Raw genomic sequence first — 25,355 nt, 5'->3', positions numbered from 1 at the left:
GGTGTTCTGTACTCACCCCAACTTTAGAATGGGAGTACCAAAGTGTCATTCTTAATTAGCCTTTAGGTATTAGCTGCCACCTTGCTCTTGACTGAAAATGCAGCTGTGGTACTCCACCTGTGCTGAGGGCCCGGTCTAAGCTCCCTGATCTGCGTTGCGTGTTTCCTGCCTGGGATCCTCAGGGCCTGATTACTTGTGGACTTCTGAACCACGTCCTGACCCCGGTCCACTGTGACCCTCGGCTTTCAGACTCTTGGTCTTTATTGTGCAAGGTCATGTGACTGCCTCATCAACCCATTTGATCTGCCCTCATCCTGGGCTACCCCAAGTCTAAGCCCTGGTTTCTGCCCAGTGCAATAGGAAGATTTTATTATCAATAACAAATTTTTTTATTCCTGATGGTGTGGGGTGCAAGAAACTTAGGCTCTCAGCTTTGTCTTAGTTGTAACATGATAAGACCAGCTGTTCCATCAACCTGTAAGTTTTTTGTGAGGCTCAAAGGTTTTATGTGTGAAAATACTTTGCAAATTGTAAAGAATTATATAAATAGAAGATTGTCCTGTGATGATTATTACTGGCATCAAGATTAACCTACAGATAAGTCACGAAATTTAACCTTCCCACAAAAGTTCCTAAACCTTTTTCAGGCATTTAGACTGATTACAGGATATAAAGAGCAAAGTCTTTTGGAATTATGATTAGAACTTCGCCTTCTCTTCGGGTTAAGAAGGCTTTTTCTGTTGTTATGAATGAACCCAGGAGGAAGGGAGCGAGACTGGCCGGGGATCTGGCAAAGGGCGGGGCGAGGATCGCCCACCCTCCCCTACCCAACTCCAAGAGGAAGTCGCTAGTGCCGGTGTCTATGGTCCCCATGGTGACGGAATCAACTTCCGACCTAGCCGCCCACCCGCTCCTGCCCCCACCCAGCGAGGTGTGCTGTGGCAACCACACCGCCGCACAGCTGCTGCGGCGCACGCTGGTCATCGCGGTTAGGGAACCGCGGTGAACGCCAATCACGTTCTGAGGGGACTCGAAAATGTACAGCCAGCGGTTTGGCATCGTACCTCGGGAGGTTAAGGGCCCCACTCCCAAAGTGGTGCTCGTGGTAAGCGCGGCAGTGTGCGGGATGCTACCGCTTTCTCCTCCCCGAAGCGGACCCCTCCCTCCCCACAGCCCAACCGGGCCCCCAGCCAGGGCCCCTTAAGGGACGCAGGTGCCTGATGGCGATGAGTTAAATTTTGAAAGGAGGAACAATAAGGAAAGTCAGTCTCATCCGCCTTTTACCTCCTCCGGCCCTCCCCACGCTCCCAAGAAAGTCTTCCTGCCAGTCATAGTATTTAGATACTGTATTTGGAGAATCACCACTTGGAATCTTGGATCCTTTCTGTTTCCAAGACACCGAAGGAGGTTTGTCTCCTTGCGATGTGTGTCGTGGAAAGGGCACTGGGGCAGAAGGCAGAAAATCTGGGCCTGTGATACAGCTGTATGGTCCCTGGCTGGTCTTGCAACAGGTCGTCTGTGGAAGGGGGGTTGGGCTGTGAAGGGTTGTGAGCAGTTACAGAGCTTTTTCTGTGTCAGCTCAACTCAACCGTGACGATTGCTGGACAGAAATGGCCCCACAGGCCTTGAAATAGAACTGTTGGTTGTCTCTAAGCCTGGGGTGGTGGTGGAGGCTAGGGAGTGCTGCTTGCTGCAGAATTTGGGTCCTAGACACAGGTAACAAACTGTTGGTCGATGCACGAGAATTCCTTTGTTCCTACAAAGTAGTTTCCACAGGCCAGAAACCCTCTGTGTTTGATTAGGCAATTGCAGAGGTACTGGTTGAGCCCCTGCTGTGTGCACCCTCACTGGGGAAGACAAAGCAGTGACTACAATGAGCCATGGGAGATTTACCTGATCCCTACCTTCAAGGCGCTTATAATCTAATTGCAGAAACAACATGCTCATGCATAAACTCATTAAAGGGTAGCATGGTAGGTACAAACCAAAGCCGTTGCTGTTGAACTGATTCTAACTCATGGCGACCTCACATATTACAGAATAGAATTTCTCCATAGGGTTTTCTTGGCTGTAATCTTTATGGAAGCAGATCACCAGGCCTTTCTTCCATGGCATTGCTGGGTGGGTTGCAGCCACCAACCTTTAGGTTAGTGCCTCACCCAGGGACCTAACACAGTAGATAGTGATGTGCTATATTGTCTGTGATGGCAGTTTTTGGAAGATCAGGCATAATCAAAGAAAAATCACAAGGACGCAGTTTAATTGTGCTCCACGTTGCACATAGCAAGTCTCAGTCAACATAGACCTGCTCCCTCTTCTTTAGATCCAAGGACTGTAGGGTCTGAAGCTGGAAAGCAATAAATAGACTGGATGCTTCTACAGAATGTAGGGCTCAAAGTGTTATTTCCTGATAGGCTCATAAGGGACAGAAACTGATCTACTTTGGGTTCTGTATCCAAACAGAGTTTAGGGGCTGGACCACTGATAGGTTCCGATACTTGTGTTGGAATATATACAGACAGAAAAAAAAAAAATTACCACCGAGCCAGGGGAGCAGGCCTATTGAATACTTTTGTATGAAAAGAGAAAGGAAGAGAAGGGCAGGATTGGTACATCTGCTCCTCCTTAGGTGTCTGAGAGATAAGTGTGGCTGTTAGAGGTTGCAGAATTGTGTTGAGGGAAGAATTAAAACCACCAAGAGATGAGATTTGGCCCCTAAACAATTCCTCCAGGGGAATGCAATTAAAAATGTAATGTCTGAAATAATGGGGACGCCAAAGGAGCAGCTGTTTGGTGAGTGCCTCCGCCTCCTAGAGACTCAATTATTTAATCTTCAAAACAGTCTTCTTAGAAGGAAATGTGTTTTGCTCATTTTTGCAGGTGAGAAAACTGAGACTCAAAAAGATTAAGTAACTTGCTCAAGGTCACACAGTTAATGTGTAGAGGCCAGCATCAAAGCCAGGCTGTAAGACATTGTTCTTTAAGATATTAAACTGTAACCCTAGAAACTATAATTTGAGATTTTAAAGTAACAAAAGACTTCAGCGACTTTGAAAACACAAGGCAGTTATTAAATCCTGCAGTTTCAAGTGGCCATGTCTTCTCTGGTAGCCAGTACCACACATGGCTTTTGAACACCTGAAAACTGCTTAGAGTCACACGTTTAAGTGATAATATTTTGGAGATATTGGGTTAAATAAAGTATATTTGAAAATTAATTTCACCTGTTTCATTTTACTTTTTACTTTTTAATGTAGCTATTAGAAATTTTTAAATTACATATCAGTTTTGCACTGTATTTCTATTGTGCAGTGCTAGTTTTGAGCAATGCCAAGACTGTGCCTTGATCAGCATCATCTTGTTATTAGAGAACTGCAGGTCATACTGGGTCCTTCCAAGGCCAAATGGCCCTACACCGAATGCCCCAGGCCCCAAAGGGCTTCCTGAGGCCCTGGCTACTGCTCATGCTAATTTCCCACTCTGCCCAACCCTGTGCCAGTCTTCAGCCAAAATGTACATCAGAGCCTGGCTCCTGTCCTGACAACCTGAGTCACTGTCCCTTCATGACCTTGGTGCTTGGTTTCTGTTCTACTAAATAATAATTTCTTTTGTAAGGATTAGCACAAAACTGGTTCCTATGAAGCAGAGGTTAAAGGTGTCCCAAATGTCCAACTCTTTCAAACTGCTGTACCACTCCATCATCTCTAACAACTACTCTCCTTCCTCTTAGTACTCTCTCTCCCCTCTTTGGGATCAGTAATTCCCTGCAATGCCTTACAGAACTCACAAACCGTACTTACAGTTAAGTGACTTATTAGCAAAGTAATAAACTGGGGTTGGGATCAACTTGGAAGTAATAGAAACAACTCATGACTCCGTTCTTCGATCAGGACAGCTTCTTGCCCTCAGTCGCTGGGCCCTGCTGATCTCCTGGTTCTGTTATCTTTGCCTGTTTCACTCTTGCTACTGCTGTGTCACCATCTCTCACCGTCTTCTGTGTTACAGCTCCTTCTTTCTCTCTGTGTCTCTCTTTAAGCCTAGCGGAATGGCAAAACTGACCAATTCCCTCCTTAGGGTTCCATACACCTTATTTGCATGGTCCCATTCCCACAAGGGTGCCATGCACATTATTTACATTATTAGCAAGCTATCCAATCCCCTTGGTGGGCCACAAGCATCTCATTTGAATAGTCCCACCAGTCATTTTGTGGGAGTTACAAAGACTGTGACTAAGCCAAAAATCAAACCTGTTGCCATCAAGTCAATTCTGACTCATAGCGACTCCATAGGACAGAATAGAACTGCCCCATAGGGTTTCCAAGGAACAGCTGGTGGATTTGAACTGCCAACCTTTTGGTTAGCAGCCGAACGCTTAACCACTGTGCCACCAGGGCTCCAGACTATGACTAGAAGGACCATATTAAGTAATTCACTGCAGTGCATCTACTTATCCCATATGTCTACTGGGAGCATGCTCTGTGTTCTGCCTAAGGTGCAGTCTTGTCCCTGCTCTGTCTCATTGTCACCACGTTTGCTTTCATAAAATGCCATAAATATTGGAGAACAGTAGTTTATTAATTAACCAGCTCTGTCAAGTCAGATTCGACTCATGGTGACCTTATGTGTACAGGGATGAAACATTACCCAGATCGGTGCCATGATCATGATCATTGTATGTTTGAGTCCATTATTGTGGCTATGGGGTCAAATTCACCTCATTGAGGGTTTCCCTCTTTTTTCATCGGCCCTCTGCTTTAGCAAACATGATATCTTTTTCTAGTGATTGGTCTTTCCTGATGACATGTCTAAAGTAATTGAGTTGAAGTCTCACCATCTTTGCTTCTAAGTTACATTCTTGATTGTATTTCTTCTAAGATTGATTTGTTCATCCTTCTGGCAGACCACAATATATTCAATATTCTTTGTCAAAACCATAGTTCAAACATGTTAATTCTTGTTCTGTCTTCCTTTTTCATTACCCAATTTTTGCATGCATCTGAGGCTACTGAAAAGACCAGGGCTCAGATGAGATGCACCTATGACATCTTTGCCTTTTTAAACTTTAAGAGGTCTTTTGCAGCAGATTTGCCAAATGTGATACATTTGATTTCTTGACTGCTGCCTCCATAGACTTTGGTTGTTGACCCGAATAGAATGAAATCGCTGACAACTTCAATTTCTTCTCCATTTATTATGATGTTGTTTATTGGTCCAGTTGTGAGGACTTTCGTTTCCTTCATGTTCAGGTATGATCCATACTGAAGGCTGAAGTCTTTGACCTTCATCAGTAAGTGCTTCAAGTCCTCTTCACTTTTTTGCAAGCAAGGTTTTGTCTTCTGCATATCGCAGGTTGTTAATGAGTCTTCCTCCAATCCTGGTGCCTTGTTCTTCTTTATATAGCTGGTTGACCAGGTAGCTGTCTTCCAAATTTCTTGATATAAACTGGTAAGTGCTGCCAGCATTGCATTTGTTGAAGCATCTCAATTGCTATTACTTCAGTTCCTGGAGTCTTGTTTTTCCCTCAATGCCTTCAGTGCAGCCTGAATATCCTCCTTCAGTACCAGGAGTTACCTTCAGTATCATACATTATGTTCTGAAGGGTTGAACTGTTCGTTTTGGTACAGTGGCTCAACATTGATCTTGTATCTTCTTTTGATACTTCCTACATTCAATTTTTAACCCACAGACTCTTTCAGTATTGCAACTTGAGGCTTTAATTTTCTGTTCTTGCAACTTGAGGCTTTAATTTTCTGTTCTTTCAGCTTGAGAAAGGCCGATTTTGTTCTTACCTTTTGGTTTTCTAACTCCAGGTGTTTCACATTTCATCGTAACACTTTACCTTGTCTTCTTGAGGTGCCCTTTTAAATCTGCTGTCCACCTCTTTTACTTCATCATTTCTTCTGTTCATTTTTGCTTCTCTGCACTTAAGAGGAAGTTTCAGAGTCTTTTATGACAACCATTTTGGTCTTTTCCTTCCTTTGTGTCTTTTTAATGATCTTTTACTTTTGTCATGTATGTCTTTGATGTCATCCCACAATTCTTCTGGGTTTTGGTCATTATTGTTTAGTGTGTCAAATCTGTTCTTAACATGGTCTTTAAATTCAGGTGGGATGTATTCCAGGTTGTACTTTGGCCCTCATGGACTTGCTTTGATTTTCTTCAGGTTCACCTTAAACTTGCACATTAGCAATTGATGGTCTGTTCCACAGTCAGCCCCTGGCTTTGTCTTGATTAATGATATTGAGGTTCTGTATTGTCTCTTTCCACAAATATAGTTGATTTGATTCCTATGTAATCCATCCAGCAAGGTCCACATGTATAGTTATCAATTATGTACTTGGTAAAAAAAAAAACATTTCTAATGAATAAGTTGTTGCACTTGCAGAATTCTATCATGCGACTTTGGTGTAGTTTCTATTTCTAAGGCTTTATTTTCCAACTACTGATCCCTCTTCTTTGTGTCCAACTTTTGCATTCCAGTCACCAGTAATTATCAATTAGTCTTGATTGCATGTTCAATCAATTTCAGACTGTAGCAGTTTGTAAAAATCTTCAATTTCTTCATCTTTGGCTTTTGTGGTTAGCCCATAAGAAAAGCCAGTGAAGCATAGATAGATGGATGGATGGATGGATGGATGGATGGATGGATGGATGGATGGATGGATGGATGGATGGATGGATGGATGGATGGATGGATGGATGGATGGATGGATGGATGGATGGATGGATGGATGGATGGATGGATGGATGGATGGATGGATGGATGGATGGATGGATGGATGGATGGTTGGATGGATGGATGGGTGGGTGGGTGGGTGGGTGGGTGGGTGGGTGGGTGGATGGGTGGATGGATGGGTGGATGGATGAATAGTTGGATGGATAGATAGATATATAGAGAGATTTATATCAAGGAGATGGCTCACGTGGTTGTAGAGGCTAGAAAGTTCCAAGTCTATGGGTCAGGCTAGAGGCTTCTTCTGACTCATGTAGCTGCAGGGGCTGGTGAACCCAAGGTCAGCAGGTCAAACAACAGGCCTCTAGCTCACAGGCTGTGGAGGCTGATGAATCCCAAGATCAACAGGTAAGCTGCTAGCTCAAGTCCCAAGAACCAGAGGTCAGATGAGAATCCAGAGCAAACAAAAGCCAGTGAGCTTTGCCAAAAAGTCCACGTGTACTGGATGCAGACCATACCCTCAAGGAAACTCCCTTTTGACTGATTGCTCATAGCAGATCTAGTCATGGAAGCGATTACATTGTATGAGACCTCGGAGGTGATTACATCATTACATAGTTGCCAGACTACATCATAACTGCCAAACCACCGAGAATCATGGCCCAGCCAAGGTGACACACAACCTTAATCATCACATCATATTAACTGGTCTTTCTTGTAGGTGTATGGATATTAACCCATCACAGAAAGCATGGTATTTCAGGGTAGCTCTTGAAATATTCTTTTTGATGATGGTGCAATGCTGTTCCTCTTCAACTTGTTGTTCACAGCACTGTAGACCATATTATTGTTGGATTTGAAATAGTGACAGTCCATTGCAGTTCACCGTTGTCGTTAGGTGCCATCGAGTCGATTCTGACTCATAGCAACCCCATGTGACAGAGTAGAACTGCCCATAGGGTTTCCTAGGCTGTGGTCTTTATGGATGCAGATCACCAGGTCTTTCTCCTGCAGAGCCACTGGATAGGTTTGAACCGCCAACCTTTCAGTTAGCTGTGAGTGCTTGACCTTCGGCCACCAGCGCTCTCTTTAGCTCACTAATGCCCAGGATGCTGATCTTCATTTGTTCCATTTCATTTTTGATGACTTCCAATTTTCCTTGATTCATACTTTGTACATTCCACATTCTGATTACTGATGGATGTTTGCTGTGTTACTTCTCATTTTGAGTTGTGCCACATCAGCAAACGAAGGTCCCAAAGGCTTTACTACATTTGCATCATTAAGGTCGACTCTACTTTGAGGAGGTAGCACTTCCCCATCATATTTTGGGTGCCTTCCAACCTGAGCGGCTCACCTTCCAGCACCCTATCAGACAATATTACGTTGGGATTCATAGGATGGATTTTCAGTGACTAATTTTCAGAAGTAGATAACCAGGCCTTTCCTCCTTGTCTGTCTTAGTCTGGAAGCTCCGTTGAAACCCATCAACCATGGGTGGCCCTGCTGATATTTGAAATACCTGTGGCATAGCTTCCAGCATCATAGCAACATGCAATCTACCACATTATGACAAATTGACAGAAGGTTGGTGGAAACTGGCTCTAAGTTCTAAATAATTCTAATATGGATTAGCCACTTCCCATGATGTAGCCTTCAGCATCTTCTGTTTCCTTCCTACCTCAGGCCTGCCTTATCTTGTTCAACTAAACCTAGTTACCTATATATGTGCCTTGGACTTTGAACCTTTTCCCCAAGCAATAGTCAAATGTTGGTTTTCTTTTCCCGGGACACTACTAAGAACTTCTAACCACCCAGCCCCAGTATTCTGATAATACTGAGAGTGATATCCTAAGTGTAAATTATCAGACAGACTCTCTGCCTCATAAGTTGAGTTTGGTTACCATGAATTAACTCCCCAGAGTTTAACTAGCCACCAAGGGTGACTTGATAAAACCATTGCCGATAACACAAAGCTGAAGACCATGGATCTCAAGGTGACCAGGAGGCTGCATCAAGCCCACCCAGAAACATTGTTTCATTTATTCATTTGTTCGTTCATTAGTATTGAAAGCCTGGGTGTGGTAGACCTTATACTCGGTACTAGGAATACAGACCCAAAAAAATATAGTCCATGTGATTTCAGTAAACCTGTAAATGCGTATTCAAAACGGTGAATGCATTTCCAACTTTTGAGTGGTAGTTTGTATAAAAACATCATGCTTATGGAAATTTAGTTTACCCAAAAATGTCAGGAGCACAGCCCCTGCATTAACCTTTGGGCACAATATAAACTGGAAAAAAGTTCCATTACAAACTTTTTTTCTTTTTCTTCTTCTCTTTTTATTATTTTCCTTCCTTCCTTCTTGTTAAGGCTTTATTATTATTATTATTGTCATAAGCCTTTGTACATCGTTGTTGTTAGTTGCTGTCAAGTTGATTTCAACTCATAGGGGCCCCACATGTCCAGAGTAGAACTGCTCCATAGGGTTTTTAAGGCTGTGACCTTTTGGAAGCAGATCGCCAGGCCTGTCTCCTGAGGCGCTGCAGGTAGTTCAAACTGCCAACCTTTCATCTGTTAGTCAAGTTCTTAACTGTTTTGCCATGCAGGGACTCTCTTTATAAATATATATATATATATATATACACACACACACTGTATGCTTAGTGTTTTCTTTAAAAGTATTTTGATGGTAGCTATTATTCTCTCTACCCCTGAGAAACAGTGTGAGATAGGTGATGAGATCAAGGTCAGGAACTAGAAGACCTCTAATTCTTGTTCTGTCCAGCTCTGCCATAACTATTTGAAGAATCTTGGGCAAATCACTCAGTCTCTCTGGGCTTGGCTAGATTATCTCTAGAGTCCCGTTCAACTCTCTATCATTCTGTGAACTTTTACTCAAACAGCACTTCAGAAGTGTTTGAGACTTGTTTGCTGACATCTTAGAAATAGAGAATAAACAAGTGAGTCCTTAGGTATTTAAGCTGTTTTCAGTTGTAGCAGGTTGTATTAGTTTTATATGCCCAATTTTACCTAGTATGAGTATTAGTGGAGGTCATGATTAACTGAAAATATATAGATTTGTGGTTTTTGATACTTTATTTTCAGAGAGCCAAGCTTCCCAAAGGCCGAGGGGTTGAGCGACATCTGGAGAGAATCCAACGTAGCCATGAGAAGCATCAAGCTATTTTGACTTCCATTAAGACAAATGAGCGGAATCGCTTGAAAGTTGAGTGGGACCAACACAATGACCGCAAGTTTTTGGACAGCCTTGTGCAAGCAAGAATCAAAGATGCCATGCAAACGTTTATCATCAACACTGAAGAAAGACGTAATAAGTAAGTCTCAAAAACCTGATGGCCTAGACTGTGAAACATTCCTAAGACCCCAAGTTGAGGTTAACCAATCAAGTGAATTTTTATAGTAACGATCATGACTGAGATATTTGTATTCCTACCAAATCAGTGTTGTTGTTAGCTGTCATCAAGTCGGCCCCCAACTCATGGTGACGCCATGCACAATGGAATGAAATGCTGCCCAGTCCTGCACCATCCCCATGGTGGGTTGTGGATTGTACCGTTGTGATCCATAGGGTTTTCATTGTCTGATCTTCAGAAGTAGATTGCCAGGCCTGTCTTCCTAGTCCATCTTAGTCTGTAAGTCCCACCAAAACTTGTTCAGCATCATAGCTATATGTAAGCCTCCACTGGCAGATGAGTGGTGACTGTGCTTGAGGTACCTTAGCCAGGAATCAAAGCCAGGTCTCCCGCATGGAAGGTGAGAATTCTACCACTGACCCACCAATGCCCCGTAACAAATCAGTAGCTATTGCTTTATTAATATTTTTACTGGTGATAACTGGTGTTCTAATGGAAAACAGAAGTATATATTGTTTCATATCTTGTTACTTTAATTAAAATCTGTTCATTTTGCTTTTGTTGAATATATACATTTCACTTTATATATGATCAAATAAAATATGGCTCAGATGAGGCACTTCATTGCTTTAAATGGCAACTAGTCTTATTTGATGTGTAACTAAAAGGAGTGTTTTCCTTCTTACAAAATTTATGACTAGACATATCTGAAATTAAATATAACAAAATAAAAATCAGTTAGTAAAATGGGGCACATGGCATCCCAGCTTTAATTCCTTTTTTTGTCTTTTTGCTTCAGGCTACGTGAACTTTTAGCATCAGAAGAAAATGAGTATTTTACTGAAATGCAATTGAAAGAAGAAACAATTGAGGTAAAAAAAGATAGAATGAGAGAGAAAGCCAAATTATTGAAAGAGAAGAAAGAAAAAGAGAAACAGATTTTTGTGGCTGAAAAGCTAGATCAGCAATTCAGGTAATGGAGTCAGAAAAACACATAGAATCTGATATGGAGTTAGTGAATTTAAAAAAGTTAGGAATGCTAATTGACAGTAAATTATAGCCTTAAGAGGGCATACGTAGTGGTTACACCTTTATGTCTTAGTATTCTGTGGTATACATGTCGTTGAATAATGCAGATACTGCATTTGTTGGCTCTATTTAGTGTTCTGTGCGTGCCTCCCAATTAAAACAGAAATACCAAGTGACATTCTGTTACTGAACTCTAGGTATTAGCCTCATCCTTACTCTTGGCAGGAAGTTCCTTTAAAACTATGTTCTTTGGAGTCTTTGTTAGAGTTAGGGCCTTCTCTCCTACTGCCGTGGTCCCCACCTACATCTACTGAGCCTGTGCTTGGTTGTTGGTTCCCTGTTCTTTATCCTTGCCAAGGATCCTTATCGCTGGGGTCTGGTCACCTGGATCCTGATCCATTTTTTTACCAAGGCCCATGTTGACCCTCAGATTTCAGACCCCTGGTCTTCAGTGTGCTCAGTCCAATCCTGTGGTTGCCCCCATCAGCACTTTTCATCTTGATTCTTCTGTCCTGGGATACCTGAGTCTATGCCATGATTTCAACCCGATACCTTGCACTTACAGAGGGAAGATTCGTATTGAAGTTTCCAAGGGCGATCCTCTGAAATGATCCCCTAACGTGTTACATCCTTTTCTTAGTTATCTAGTGCTGCTATAACAGAAATACTAAAAGTGGGTGGCTTTTACAAACAGAAATTTATTTTCCCACAGTTTAGGAGCCTGGAAGTTTGAATTCAGGGCACCATCTCTAGGGGAAGACTTTATCTGTTCTGGGGGACGGTCCATTTCCTTTCAGCTTCTGTTCCTTGACTCCTTGGTGATCTTCATGCGGCATGGCATCTATCTTCCCCCATCTGTGCTTGTTTGCTGCCTGCTTGATCTGCTCATTTATATCTCAAAAGAGATTGACTTAAGACACACTCTACACTAATACTGCCTCATTAACATAACAAAGAAAACCCATTCCCAAATGGAATTATAACCACATATTTTTTTTATTTTTGGGGGACACAATCCAATCCATAACAACCATGAAGAGCTCTGAAGATGCTTTTAACTTCACTAACTGTGAGAGATTCCTTACCTCTAAAGCAAAAATATGCTAAAAATCTCATTGTGTTATATTCCCTCATAGAGCTATTGCTACTTAATGTGGGAATAAGAACATATAATTTCAATGCATGTATAATTCCTCATTTTATTTTCAGTGTCTTTGGTGCATCATTCTAAGAGTGTAAACACTAAGTATTGTTATCATACTACTTAAGATAGTTTGTTGATTTTGCTCTCTTTTTTCCTTCACATTTCTCGATGCAGTGATGACCACATGAAGTGACCCATGGGATGCCCCAAATGACCCAATTCATCTGTCTCTTAATTTTAAAGTAACTGATTGTGATTTTTATTTTTAGAAGGAGTTTGAATATTATCTGAAAGTATTTAAAGTATAGCCATTAGCATTCATTTATTCATTCAATAAATATTTTTGAGCCCCCACTTTGTGCTGAGCTCTGTGATAGGACAATAGATACATTGGTTTAATGAAAAATGAGTGTCACTTACGTCCTCAGATCACTGAGTGTGAGTGAGGCAGGATGTGTATCACAGGAAGCTGGATTCAAGAACAGAATGGTTCCAGATAAAATAAATGTAAACCATGAGTTAAAATCTGATAGACTACAAAGGGAATACAAGAGTTTATTTTTCACAGGAGTAATAGCACTCAAAATTTAAGTAGGTCAGAAGTCCAAAGGTCAACAGTTGTGCAAAAGTAGCAAAACCAGGAAGATGGAAAGATCAAGGCATGGTTAGTTCAGAGACAAAGCTTTTGTCTTCTCTCTCTGCCATGAAGTTGCTATTAATCCTATGTTGTTGTTGTTAGCTGCCGTCGAATTGGACCCTGACGCATGGTGACCCCACACCCAACAAAATGAAACACTGCCCGGTCCTGTGCCATCGCCATGATTGGTTGCAGATCAGACCATTGTGACCCATAGTGTTTTCATTGGCTGATTTTTGGAAGTAGATTGCCAGGCTTTCCTTCCTAGTCCATCTTGATCTGGAAGCTCCATTGAAACCTGTTCAGCATCATAGTAACACACAAGTCTGTACAGACAGACGGGTGGTGGCTGTACTTGAGGTGCATTAGCTGGGAATCAAAACTGGGTCTCCTGCATGGAAGTCGAGACAGCCACTGAACCACTCTAGGCCCCATTAATCATCTAGACTCCCCTTAACCCTCCTAACAGAGACCAGAAGGAGAAGAAATAAGCTATTACTGTGAGCCATGGTTACAAGTTGCAGCTGTAGCTGCTAGCAAAGTAAATTTAAACTGCTAAAACTGGAGGGAATGGGAAGTTTAGTGTTTGGGGAGCTGCTGGGGAAGGACGGTGAGGATACCAGAGTATTAATGCCATAGAGCCAAAAGGGACTTTCTACTCTCCTTGTCTTGCAGATAGGTAACTGAGTTCCACAGATATTAATTTGGCCAAGGTCTCCAAGCTTGTAGTGGCCAAGACAGGGTTAGACTTGGATTTTCCAGATAGGCAATCCCCACTGGCTTGTGGGAGAGAAGATACCGTGAGGGGCCAAGAGAACACCATCAAAGTCAATCTCAATGGACCGTTCATGTATTTTCCACTCCCTAGTAAATGTTTCTCAACACAGTAAAATAAAAAAGAATTGTTCCTAAGTGGTTCGTACTCTTAAAATATTTATGAATCTGGTAACATTGTACAGATTTCACAGAGAATTTTACATAACTGTCAGAATTTTTGGAGTTTCCAAGAAGCGCCTGGTGGATCTGAACTGCCAACCTTTTGGTTAGCAGCTGTAGCACTTAACCACTAAGCCACCAGGGTTTCCAGAATTTTTGAAGAAATGGTTATATTCTGTGGTAATTGTTTTCAGTGTTTTTAAAGCAACACTGCCAACTCTTCAGTACAGTGTGGCAAACATTGCTTTGAGTAATTCAGTATGAGAGTGAAGGGCTAGGGTGAATTTTGACCAAGGATGCCGTCGCCCCAAAATATGTGTTGTAACTCCTAACCCCTATACTTGTGGTTATTAATCCTACTTGGGAATGGGTTTTCTTTGTTATTGTAAGAGGCCATATCACTATAGGGAGTGTTTTAAGCCAGTCACATTTGAGTTATAAAAAGAGCAGATTAGGACAGAGAAGCAAGCAGAGTTGGGGGAAAATAGATGCCCTGCCACATGAAGATCACCAAGGAGCCAAGGAACAAGGACCTTCCCCCAGAGACAACAAACAGAGAAAGCCTTCCTCTAGAGCTGGCACCCTGAATTCAGACTTCTAGTCTCCTAAACTGTAACAAAATCAGCTTCTGTTTGTTAAAGCCACCCACTTGTGGTATTTCTGTTATAACAACACTTGACAACTGAGACAGATGCTATACCATGCTCCGTTGCTGAAATTATAGTTGAGATTTTAATACACATGAAAGCAAAATGAAATTTCTCTTCCTCCTCCCCATCCTTCTTCTCCTCTTCCTTCTACTTCTTCTCTTCCTCTCCTCCTCCTCCTTTTTCTTCTTTTTGTGTTCCATTGTGTGAATACACCACAGCTTATTTTTCTATTCTTCAGGTGATGGGCATGTCTGTTTTTTCCAGTTTAGGACTGTTATGAATATAACTGCTATGAACATTGTTGTACATGTCCTTTGGTGGACATATGCATTCCTTCTATTAGGTATATTCAGGGACATACCTAGAATATTTGTCAAGTATTTGACATTTGAAAAGGGGAGTGGATCATTTTTAGTTCTCCCAGTTTTCTGTAAACAGCAAAAATCATTTTCAGTAATGTCATGAATTGAACTGTATCCCCCCAAAATATCTGTCAACTTGGCTAGGTCATGATTCCCAGTCTTGTATGATTGTCTACCATTTTGCTATCTGATGCAATGAGATGGATTACTGGCAGTTATATTGATGAGATCTATAAGATTAGATAATGTCTTAAGCCAATCTCTTTTGAGATATAAAAGAGAGAAGTGATCAGAGAGACATGGGGACCCATACCACCAAGAAAGCAGTGCCGGGAGCAGAGCATGACCTTTGAACCTGTGGTTCCTGTGTGGAGAAGCTCCTAGACCAAGGGAAGATTTATGACAAGGACCTTCCTCCAGAACCAGCAGAGAGAAAGCCTTCTGCTGGAGCCGACGTCCCAAATTCAGACTTCTAGCCTACTGGACTGTGAGAGAATAAACTTGTCTTTGTTAACGCCATTGTCTTAGTCATCTAGTGCTGCTATAACAGAAATACCACAAGTGGATATCTTTAACAAAGAGAAATTTATTCTCTCATAGTCTAGAAGGCTACGAATCCAAATTCAGGGCGTCAGCTCCAGGAGAAGGCTTTCTCTCTCTGTCGGCTCTGGAGGAAGGTCCTTGTGATGCATCAGCCTTCCCTTGGTCTGGGAGCATCTCAGCACAGGAACCTCGGGTCCAAAGGATGTGCGCTGCTCTTGACACCGCTTTTTTGGTGGTATGAGGTCCCCAACTCTCTGCTTGCTTCCCTTTCATCTCTTGTAAAATATATGGTGGTGTAGGCCATACCCCAGGGAAGCTCCCTTTACATTGGATCAGTGATATGACCTTAGTAAGGGTATTACAATCCCACCCTAATCCTCTTTAGCATAAAATTACAATCACAAAATGGAGGACAACCACACAATACTGGGAATCATGGCCCAACCAAACTGATAGACATGGTTTTGGGGGGACATAATTCAGTCCATGACAGCTGTTGGCTTGTGGTATTTCTGTTATAGCAGCACTAGATGACTAAGATAGAATATGGTACTGAGAGAGTGGGGTGCTGCTCTAACAGATACCAAAAATGTGGAAGCAGTTTCAAAACTGTGAATGGGTAGAGGACTAGCAGCAGCAGAGAACTGGCAGCAGCAGAGGACTGGCAGGGGCACAGAACAGGCAGCGGCAACAGAACCAGGAGACCAGCACCAGATAGCACTGGGGCCGACCTAGGAGTGAGAGAGCCGAGTGCCTTCCAGCCAAGGTTTACTGGCAGAGTGGGGTGCCTCGAGGCACTTATTGGTGGGGTTACTAAGCTTTGGAACACTTGCCCCAGCAGCATAAATGTGGGATTAAGGCCCAAGGGCTGAGAGACCAAGAAACCAGGAAGCAGAAACTGAAGAGACAAGGAACACACGAAGCCCAGCCTCCTCAATCTTAAAGGGTATAGCCATGACCTCTGGTGTTTCTAAGGGTGGAGTTACCACTCAGATGGACGAGGAGAATTGTGTGCCTAAAGTCGAGGGAGCAGAGTTGCGGTCCCAGTGGGCCTGGAAAGTGGAGCTGAAGCCCAGGGTTGAGGGGTCTCCACTCAGAATCTGGAGAGTGTGGCCAATACCTACAGTCTGGAGGGCAGGGTTATTTTGTAAATGGTCTCAGAGAACAGAGGATTCTTTTCAAGCCTTGAGGGCTAATGTAATGTGTTCTGCTGACTTGCCTGGGGCCTGTTATACCTTCTTTCCCTCCAGTTTCTCCCACTTGTGATAGAACTATCTACCTTGTGGATGTTGCACCATTGTACTTTGGAAGCAGTTAACTTATATTCTAGATTTCACAGATGAAGAGGAATTTTTGGATTTTGGACTTGGAGTTGATTTAAGACTTTTGCTATGATATAATGGGGTGAATATGTTTTGCATGTGGTAAGGACATGAATTTGGGGGGCAAAGGGTGAAATATCATGGATTGTGAGAGAATAAATTTCTTTGTTAAAGCCATCTACTTGTGGTATTTCTGTTATAGCAGCACTATATGAATATATAAAAATTGTGAAATGAAACTAATAATAATAAAAGACAGCCAGTAAATTTTCTTTTTAATTTTGAAATAATTATAGATTCAGTATAGTACCCTTCACCTGGTTGCCACTAATGGTTACATCTTACATAACCACAATACGATATCAAAATAAGGAGACTGCTGTTGGTACAGTGTGTGTGTGTTATAGTCTATGCCATTTTATCTCATGTGTAGATTTGTGTTAGGTCCCCAGGTGGCACAGTTTGTGCTCTAACTTAGATGTTGGCAGTTCAAGCTCACCCAGCCTGGCGATCTGTAGAGGTTACAGCCAAGAAAGCACTACTCTGTAACATATGGGGTCACCGGGAGTTTGAATCGACTTCACGGTAAATTTTTTTTTTATATAGATTTGTGTAACTATCAATGCAATCAAGATACAGAACTATTCCATTACCAGAAAGATCTCCCTCATGCTGTCCCTTGATAGTCTCATCCATCACTCTCACTCCATTATTCCTAAATCCTAGCAACTGCTCATCTCTTATCTATCTCCATAATTTGGTCATTTGAAGACTTTTATGTAAATGGAATCATAGAGCACGTGATCTTTTGAGATTGGCTTTTTTTTTTTTTTTTTTACTCAATATAATGCTCTTGAGGTCCATCCAAGTTGTGTGTATCAATAGTTTCTCCGTTCTCATCGATGAGTAGTATTCTACATTGTCGATATGCCCCAGTTTGTTTAAACTGTTATTGAAGGACATTTTGGTTGATTCTAGGTTTGGTTATTATAAATAAACCTTATATGAACATTTAGGTGGAGGTTTTTGTGGAAATACAAGTTTTCATTTCTCTGAGATAATTGACACTTGCTATTGCTGAGGTATATGTGTCCTGTGAGGATTGTGTTTTAAAATAAGCAGAGAAACACTCAGGTTTGTCATGCGTAAACTCAGTTTATTGCAAGGTTGTCCTGGCACAGCACACAGGCAAGACCTCAGGACGTTAGAGAACAGAAAATCAGAATGGAATATCAGTCCAGTATTTAAAGTCCAAATCTTCAGCCTTCAGGTGTTTACCTTTAACAAGAGGTCTTGGGATGCAAGCTTAAGCAGTGGTGTGTCCTCAACAGAGGCCCCTCAGTGCTAGGGTTCAAGGTTGGTGGCGGTGAGGCAAGGCTGTCTCTGGCAGAGCCTCTGGTTACATGGGCTCTTTGGAGAACTCAAGAAGCAGACCAATGTGGAGACTAGTTGCCTCTGACTTGCTCTCCGTGAAAGTGAAAAAGCCTGGGGTTTTTATGTGACCCATCCCTCTGGTCTTGCCTGATAAGGGTCCGTCAGGGTGCCTGACTCACATGGCATCAGGATAACCTGTGTCATAAGCTTATAATCAGGGATGCATATGTGGAGTGTCTTAACATAAATAAACTAAAGGCTATGTCACACCTTATTAGAGCAAAGCAGCTGTCTTACAATGAGGTGGCTGGTTGTAATATTAGAAGTTATAAGGAATGACAAGAGTAAGTTTACTTGTCTGTTTTAAAACTTAACCTAAATGTCTTAAGTCAAACGTTACATGTTTTATACATATGTAATTTGTGATCACTTGTGATCATGACATTATAAACTGTGCCTTGGTGGCACAGTGGTTAAGTGCTTGGCTGCCGACTGAGAGGTCGGTGTTTCAAACCCAACACCCACTCAAGGGGCAAAAGATGCGACAGTCTGCTTCTGTAAAGATTACAGCCTTGGAAACCCTATGGGGCAGTTTTACTCTGTCCTACAGGGTAGCTATGAGTTGGAACCAATTCGATGGCAATGGATTTGGTTTGCTTTATGTTTAGTTTTTTAAGAAACAGCCGAACTGTTTTCCAGAGTGGCTGGACCATTTTATATTCCCACCAGCAATGTATGAGAGATCCAGTTTCTCCTCATCCGCACCAGCATTTGATATTGTCACTATTTTTTTATTTTAGCTGTTCTAATAGATGTATAGTGATATCTCACCATGGCCTTCATTGGTATTTCCCTAATAGCTGGCGATGTGAACATCTTTTCATATGCTTATTTGCCCTATGTCTATCTTCTTTGGTGAACTGGTCTCTTTGCTATGTTTCGCCCATTTTCTAACTGGGCTGTTTGTTCTATAGATGTTCAATTTTGAGAGTTCTTTATATATTCTAGATATAAGTCCTTTGTCAGATATGTGGTTTGCAAATGTTTTCTCTCCCAATTATTAGTGTGTGTTTTTTATCCCTTTAATGGGGCCTTTGACAGATCAAAAGATTTTCGTTTTAATGAAGTCCAATTAATCAATTTTTTTCTTTCGTGGACCATGCTTTTGGTATATTTGAAATTTCCTGTTAAATATCCTATATTTTAATACAATTAATGATTGGACCCCAGTTTAAGGTAGGCATCTTTTTGTTTTTTGTTTTGGCGTGTTTTCATTAAACAAATGCTCTAGCGTGTATAGTCAGAACACATAAGGGTGGTCTTGCCTCTGTCAATTACTGGCAGAGATGATATGATGAGGTATCAAAAAAGCAAACTCCAGGGCTAGGCTGCTGGGGCTTGAGTCCCCGCACAACCACATCTGAGCTACGTGAACTTCGGTAAAATGCGGAACTGTCCTGTGCCTCCATTTCCTCATCCAGAAAATCGACTCAACAGCACCTGACAGACACGACAAGCTGGGGATGATAATAATAAAAACGAACTTGCAATAATGTTCTTTGCAACATTGGTGCTTGTGAAGGCTATAGTGTTCGTACATGTAAAGTGCTTAGACTAGAGCCTGGCAGATAATAAGCACTCATTAACTGTTGCTAAGGGGCCCTGATGGCACAGCGGTTAACAGCTTGGCTGCTAACCAGGAAGGTCAGCAGTTTGAATCCACCAGCTGCAACTTGGAAACCCTATGGGGCAGTTCTACCCTGTCCTATAGGGTCACTATGAATTGGAATCGACTCGACTGCAACTTTTTTTTTTTTTTTTAACTGTTGCTTATGTTACTACTACCGGCTGTGTGGCTTGGGAAGACACTTAGGCTCCCTGAGTTTCTACTGCTTTAACTCTAAAATGGGAAGACCTATTGCTCTATCCAAGTTATAAGGCACTTGTAAGGGTCACATAAGATTTTATATGTGAAAATATCTTAGAAACTATTAAAAAAAAAAAAACCATTGCTGTCAAGTTGATCCTCTTAGCAGCCCTATAAGAGTAGAACTGCCCCATAGAGTTTCCAAGGAGTGCTTGGTGGATTTGAACTGGCGACCTCTTGGTTAGCAGCTGTAGCACTTAACCACGATGCCACCGGGGTTTCCATAAACTATAAAGCACTCACAAATGTACAGTTTTCCTCTTACCGATGATTAGTGTCATTAAAATAGCCCTATAGACAAAGTAACACCTAATTTTGCTTTCTCACAAAAAATTCACTAACCTTTTCATGACTCGCTATGCTTTCTGGTAAAAGTGAGCATTCCTAAATCAGGAGTTCCCAATGGTGAGTGAATGGGTGAATCATTAGGGTATAGGAAGTAAGTTGTTAGGTGCCATAGAGTCAATTTTGACTCATAGAGACCCCATGTGACAGAATAGAACTACCCCATAAGGTTTTCTAGGCTATAATCTTTATGGGAGCAGTAGGAAGAAAATTATTTGATGTTTATTTTTTATCTCATCACTTTTAATTTTTATTTTTGCAATATTTCATAATTTATATGATACAGTAATAAAAAAATCAGAAAACCCATTGATGTTGAGTCGATTCTGACTCATAGCCACCCTGTAGGACAGAGTAGAACTGCCCCGTAGGGTTTCCAAGGCTGTAATCTTCATGGAAGCAGACTGCCACATCTTTCTCCCATGGAGTGGCTGGTGGGTTTGAACTGCCGACCTTTTGGTTAGTAGTTGGGAGCTTAACCACTGCATCACCAGGGCTCCTTAGTAATAATAATAATTATTATTTATTGAACCTCTGTTATCTACCAGGTATTTACATATATTATATCTGATCCCTACCAGAACCTTGGATGGCTGTTATTTTACAGATAAGGAAACAGGTTGAGCTTTTGATCCAAGGTCATAAAGGAAATGGCAAAACTGCTCCCTTGACTATGCCTTGTCTGCCCCCTGCTGCTCCCTCAGAGGTTTCCTCTGCTCAGATGGTGATGTGCAGGTCTTTCATTTTTCCGATTTCAGCATGTGACTGTGCAGATATGGGCCTAAATAGAGTGATGCCTTGTGAAAGGCTGGGGTTTGCCCTTTTTCCTCCCTTAATTAATTTTAATTCCTCTTCCAGGGAACGCTGCGAAGAGCTCCGTGTCGAATTGTTCTGTATCCACCAGAAGAAGGTGTGTGAGGAGAGGAAAGCACAGATAGCATTTAATGAGGAGAGGAAGAGGCAGGAGCTGGTGGAAGAGCAAATGTTCTCAAAGCTCTGGGAGGAAGATCGGTTGGCCAAGGAGCGGCGAGAAGCCCAAGAGGCGAGGAGGCAGAGACAGCTGGTGGAGGACACGCGCCTGGGGCTGAATGCCCAGATCACTGCCATCCAGGCGCAACAGCGGGCAGCGCAGCAGCTGAAGGAAGAGGAGGGGCGCCTCGTGGTGGGCCTTGCACATGTTTGTTATGGGGTCATGGGCACATTGCCTGCGGCAGTTTGTAGGCCAATGGCCGTATTTGTTTCTGCTGTCCCTACTCCCCGTTTTTATGTTAAAGCAAATCCCAGACATTGTCATTTCCCCCTAAAATATACCTCAAGTATGTATCTCAGTAACAATATAAATAAGGGCATTTTCTTAAACAATGCAGTTGTTGGACCTAAAAAAAAATGAATAGTTTCTTTTTATCATCTAAAATCAGCTTCAAACTTCCATCATTATTCCATCTAAATTATTTTATATTCAGATCAGGATCCAAACATGTTAGTATGCCTCAAAAATCTCTTTTACGAAGTTGTTGTTATTGTTAGGTACCATCAAGTTGATTTTTGACTATAGCAACCCCATGCGACAGAGTAGAACTGCCATATAGGGTTTTCTAGGCTGTAATATTTTTTTTAATTATTTATTTTTTGTTGTTGAGAATATATACAGTAGAACATACACCAATTCAACAACTTCTACATGTACAATTAGTCACATTGAGTATATTCTTTGAGTTGTGCAACCATTCTCATCCTCCTTTTCCGAGCTGTTCCTCCTCTGTTAACATAAACTCACTGCCCCCTGAGCTAGGCTGTAATCTTTACAGGAGCAGATTGCTAGTCTTTCTCCTGCAGTCAGTGGGTGGGCTCCAACCACCAGCCTTTTTGGTTAGCAGCCGAGTGCTTTAACTGTTGCGCCACCAGGGCTCCTTCTTTTAGGAATAAACAAAACAAAAAAAGTCTAAACCCATTGCTGTGGAGTCAATTCCAACTCTAGCAACTCTATAGGGCAGAAGGAACTGCTGTATAGGGTTTCCGAGGCTGTAATCTTTATGGGAGCAGATTGCCATATCTTTCTCCCAAGGAGCGGTTGGTGGGTTCAAACCGCCAGCCTTTTGGTTAGCAGTTGGGTGCTTTAACCACTGCACCAGCAGAGCTCCTTCTTTTGGGAATAATCAAACAAACAAAAAACCACTGCCGTGGAGTCAATTCCAACTCATAGGACGGAGTAGACGTGCCCCATAGGATTTCCAATGCTGTAAATCTACAGAGAGAAAGCTTTACAGTATTGGAAATCCTATGGGGCAGTTCTTCTCTCTCCTGTAGGGTCACAATGAGTTGGAATTGACTTCACGGTAGGGTTTTTTTTTTTCTTTTTTGTTTTATTCATAAAAGAAGGAGCCTTGGTGGCACAGTGGTTAGAGTGCCCAGTTGCTAACGAAAAGATTGTGAGTTTGAACCCACCAGCTGATCCTCAGGAGAAAGATGTGGCAGTCTGCTTCCCTAAAAGATTTATAGCCTTGAAAACTATGATGCAGATCTACTCTGTCCTATAGGGTCACTATGGAGTTGGAATTGACTCAATGGGAGTGGGTTTGGTTTTTTTTTTTTTTTGGTTTTGGAAATCTCTATGGAAGCAGACTGCCACATCTTTCTCCCCGGAGCAGCTGGTGGGTTCAAACCACCCACCTTTTGGTTAGCAGCCGAGCTCTAACCACTGTACCACTAGGGCTCCTGATGTCAATACAACAGGTGTAAAATCAGAACTGTCCTGGTCAAACCAAGACATATGGTCAGCTACTTCTAGGTCTCTTTTAATCTTGAAGAGTTCTCCTCCATCCCATCCCCACTGGTTACATACTCTGGATTTGGCTAATTTCTTCCTCCTGGTGTAGTCAGCCTCCCTTTTAAAAGAATGCAGCCTGTTGTCCCAGTGGCTTTCATCTTTAATGCCCATTGCTTTTCCTTAGATACTGCAGAGCACTTTCACTTCTATGATCTCATTTGATCCTCAAAATTCAATGAAGATTTACTGGCCTGGCATTAATGGAAAAGTCTAGCATATAACTTCCCCCTCACAAACCAGTAATCATAGCTGTTCTGAATCTCAGTTAAATCAAGTCATACTGGGAAGTGTGTCCCAACCTAAGTCCTCTGTTCCACCTGCTGGGCAAGAACTGTGCTCCCAAAGAGGGCTGAGCCACCTCTGGTGGAGGACTGATGTCCACGTTTACACCATACCCAGATTTTCTACCAAACCCACAATGCCAAAGGCCAAGAACATTGGTGCCCTGGTTGGCCAAGGAATGTAGCCAGCCAGGAAGGTCAAAAAGATAAGAAAATGGAAGGGGTGGTGGAATATTTTTAAATGAAAAACATGCCTAAAACTTAATTTTGTGTATTTAGCTCAAGTGCACATTTCCATTTTTAAACTATAGTCCTGCTTAATAATGTATCCAAATCTAGATGTGTAGATGTGCATAGATGATAAAGTCTGGGAGGCCAGTACCCCCAAAATGTTGAGCGTGGTGGTGGGTGATGGGGACTGGGATAACAGGTGATCTCTATACTTTTCTGCATTTTCTGAACTCCACAAGTATTTGTCACTTTATAATCACACACACAACAGCGATAGAGCAATTTTCACAAAGCCTTATTGCTGACTTAGCAATGAAAAGGCAAGCTTTACTGATATGTTTTAATAGCCCCTCTAAATCCAGATTGTGTGTGTGTGTGTTTCCAAGAAGCTCTTTATTCTCATCTCTTAAATGACATGCATTAACCTCCTTGTTTTATTACCTGTACTGAGGCATTGTCTTCATTATTGTTCTACCTTAGGGAAGTGATAATGCACACATTAAACTTGAGAATGAAAAGGAGAAGCTAAAGCAACAGAAGGCAAAACAGGAAATTAGGACCTTTTTGCAAAAAGCCGTCCAAGAGAAGATAGAGCATATTCAGCAGGAGTATAGAGAAGAGCAGGACTTGAACATGAAGCTCGTGCAAAGGGCCCTTCAAGACTTACAAGAAGAGGCTGATAAAAAGAAACAAAAGAGGGTAAGATCTTTAAATTCACTTAATAAAAAGAAGTGAAAAAGAATAAGACATTTATTTAGTGCTGAGTGAGATGCCTTTTTGAGCTGTCTGTCTCAGGGGAGACAGCTGCAGGTGCAGTGAACTGTAACAGTGCTCACAGTCCACAAACCAGCAATATCAGCATCATCTGGGAGGCTACCAGAAATATAATTTGTGTTTCCCTCCAGAATCAGAAGCTCTTAATCCACGTCTTGGTAGGGGTCAGAATTCTGTGTTTTAACGAGCTCCCCCAGGTGATGCTGATGGTCACTCAAGTTTGAGAACCACTGTTCCATGACATGGTGTCTTAGTCATCTAGTGCTACTATAAGAGAAATACCACAAGGGGATGGCTTTAACAAAGAGAATTTTATTCTCTCACAGCCCAGTAGGCTAGAAGTCTGAATTCAGGGTGCGGGCTTCAGGGGAAGCCTCTCTCTGTCGGCTCTGGAGGAAAGTCCTTGTGATGCATCAGTCTTCTCTTGGTCTGGGAGCATCTCAGTGCAGGGATCTCAGGTCCAAAGGACGTGCTGTGCTCTGGGCACTGCTTTCTTGGTGGTATGAGGTCCCCATGTCTTTCTGCTTGCTTCTCTCTTTTATATCTCAAGAGAGATTGGCTTAAGACACTATCTAATCTTGTAGATCTCATCAATTTAAATGCCGCTAATCCATTTTATTAACATCATAATGACAGGATTTACAACACATAGGAAAATCTCATCACGTGACAAAATGGTGGACAATCACACAACACTGGGAATCATGGCCTAACCAAATTGACAGATATTTTGGGGGGACACAATTCAATCCATGACACATGGTGTCATCACTGTAATAACACAATGGGATCACATGAAATGGAGTGATTCAGAATGCCTGGAAGTTGGGGAAGACATCCCTGAGGAAGTGGCATTTGAGTTGAACCTTGAAGGATATGTACAGTTTTGTCAGGCAAAGAGAGTAAGGAAAGGTATTCATTC

General features: G+C 42.1%; 1 protein-coding gene across 3 annotated transcripts in view; it reads left to right on the top strand.

Annotated features, from left to right (window-relative positions):
• The first annotated feature begins 36 nt into the window (after positions 1-36).
• The window catches only part of CFAP53 (cilia and flagella associated protein 53), a 49,692-nt gene continuing 24,373 nt past the window's right edge, over positions 37-25,355 (top strand). For 2 of the 3 annotated variants that reach the window (XR_007519250.1, XM_049900618.1), the window contains exons 1-5: positions 37-1,105; positions 9,783-10,012; positions 10,851-11,024; positions 21,179-21,482; positions 24,140-24,358. Coding sequence is in view for 1 of the 3 variants with exons in the window: in XM_049900618.1 (XP_049756575.1) it covers positions 1,037-1,105; positions 9,783-10,012; positions 10,851-11,024; positions 21,179-21,482; positions 24,140-24,358 (996 nt within the window). In the remaining 2 variants the exon portion in view is untranslated. The remainder of the gene's footprint in view (positions 1,106-9,782; positions 10,013-10,850; positions 11,025-21,178; positions 21,483-24,139; positions 24,359-25,355) is intronic. The other variant, XR_007519251.1, reaches the window with a different exon arrangement.

Source organism: Elephas maximus, chromosome 11 (assembly GCF_024166365.1).
Source record: "Elephas maximus indicus isolate mEleMax1 chromosome 11, mEleMax1 primary haplotype, whole genome shotgun sequence".
NCBI classification, from domain to species: domain Eukaryota; kingdom Metazoa; phylum Chordata; class Mammalia; order Proboscidea; family Elephantidae; genus Elephas; species Elephas maximus.
The sequence above is the reverse complement of the archived record's forward strand: the minus strand, read 5'-3'. Positions and strand labels throughout refer to the sequence as shown.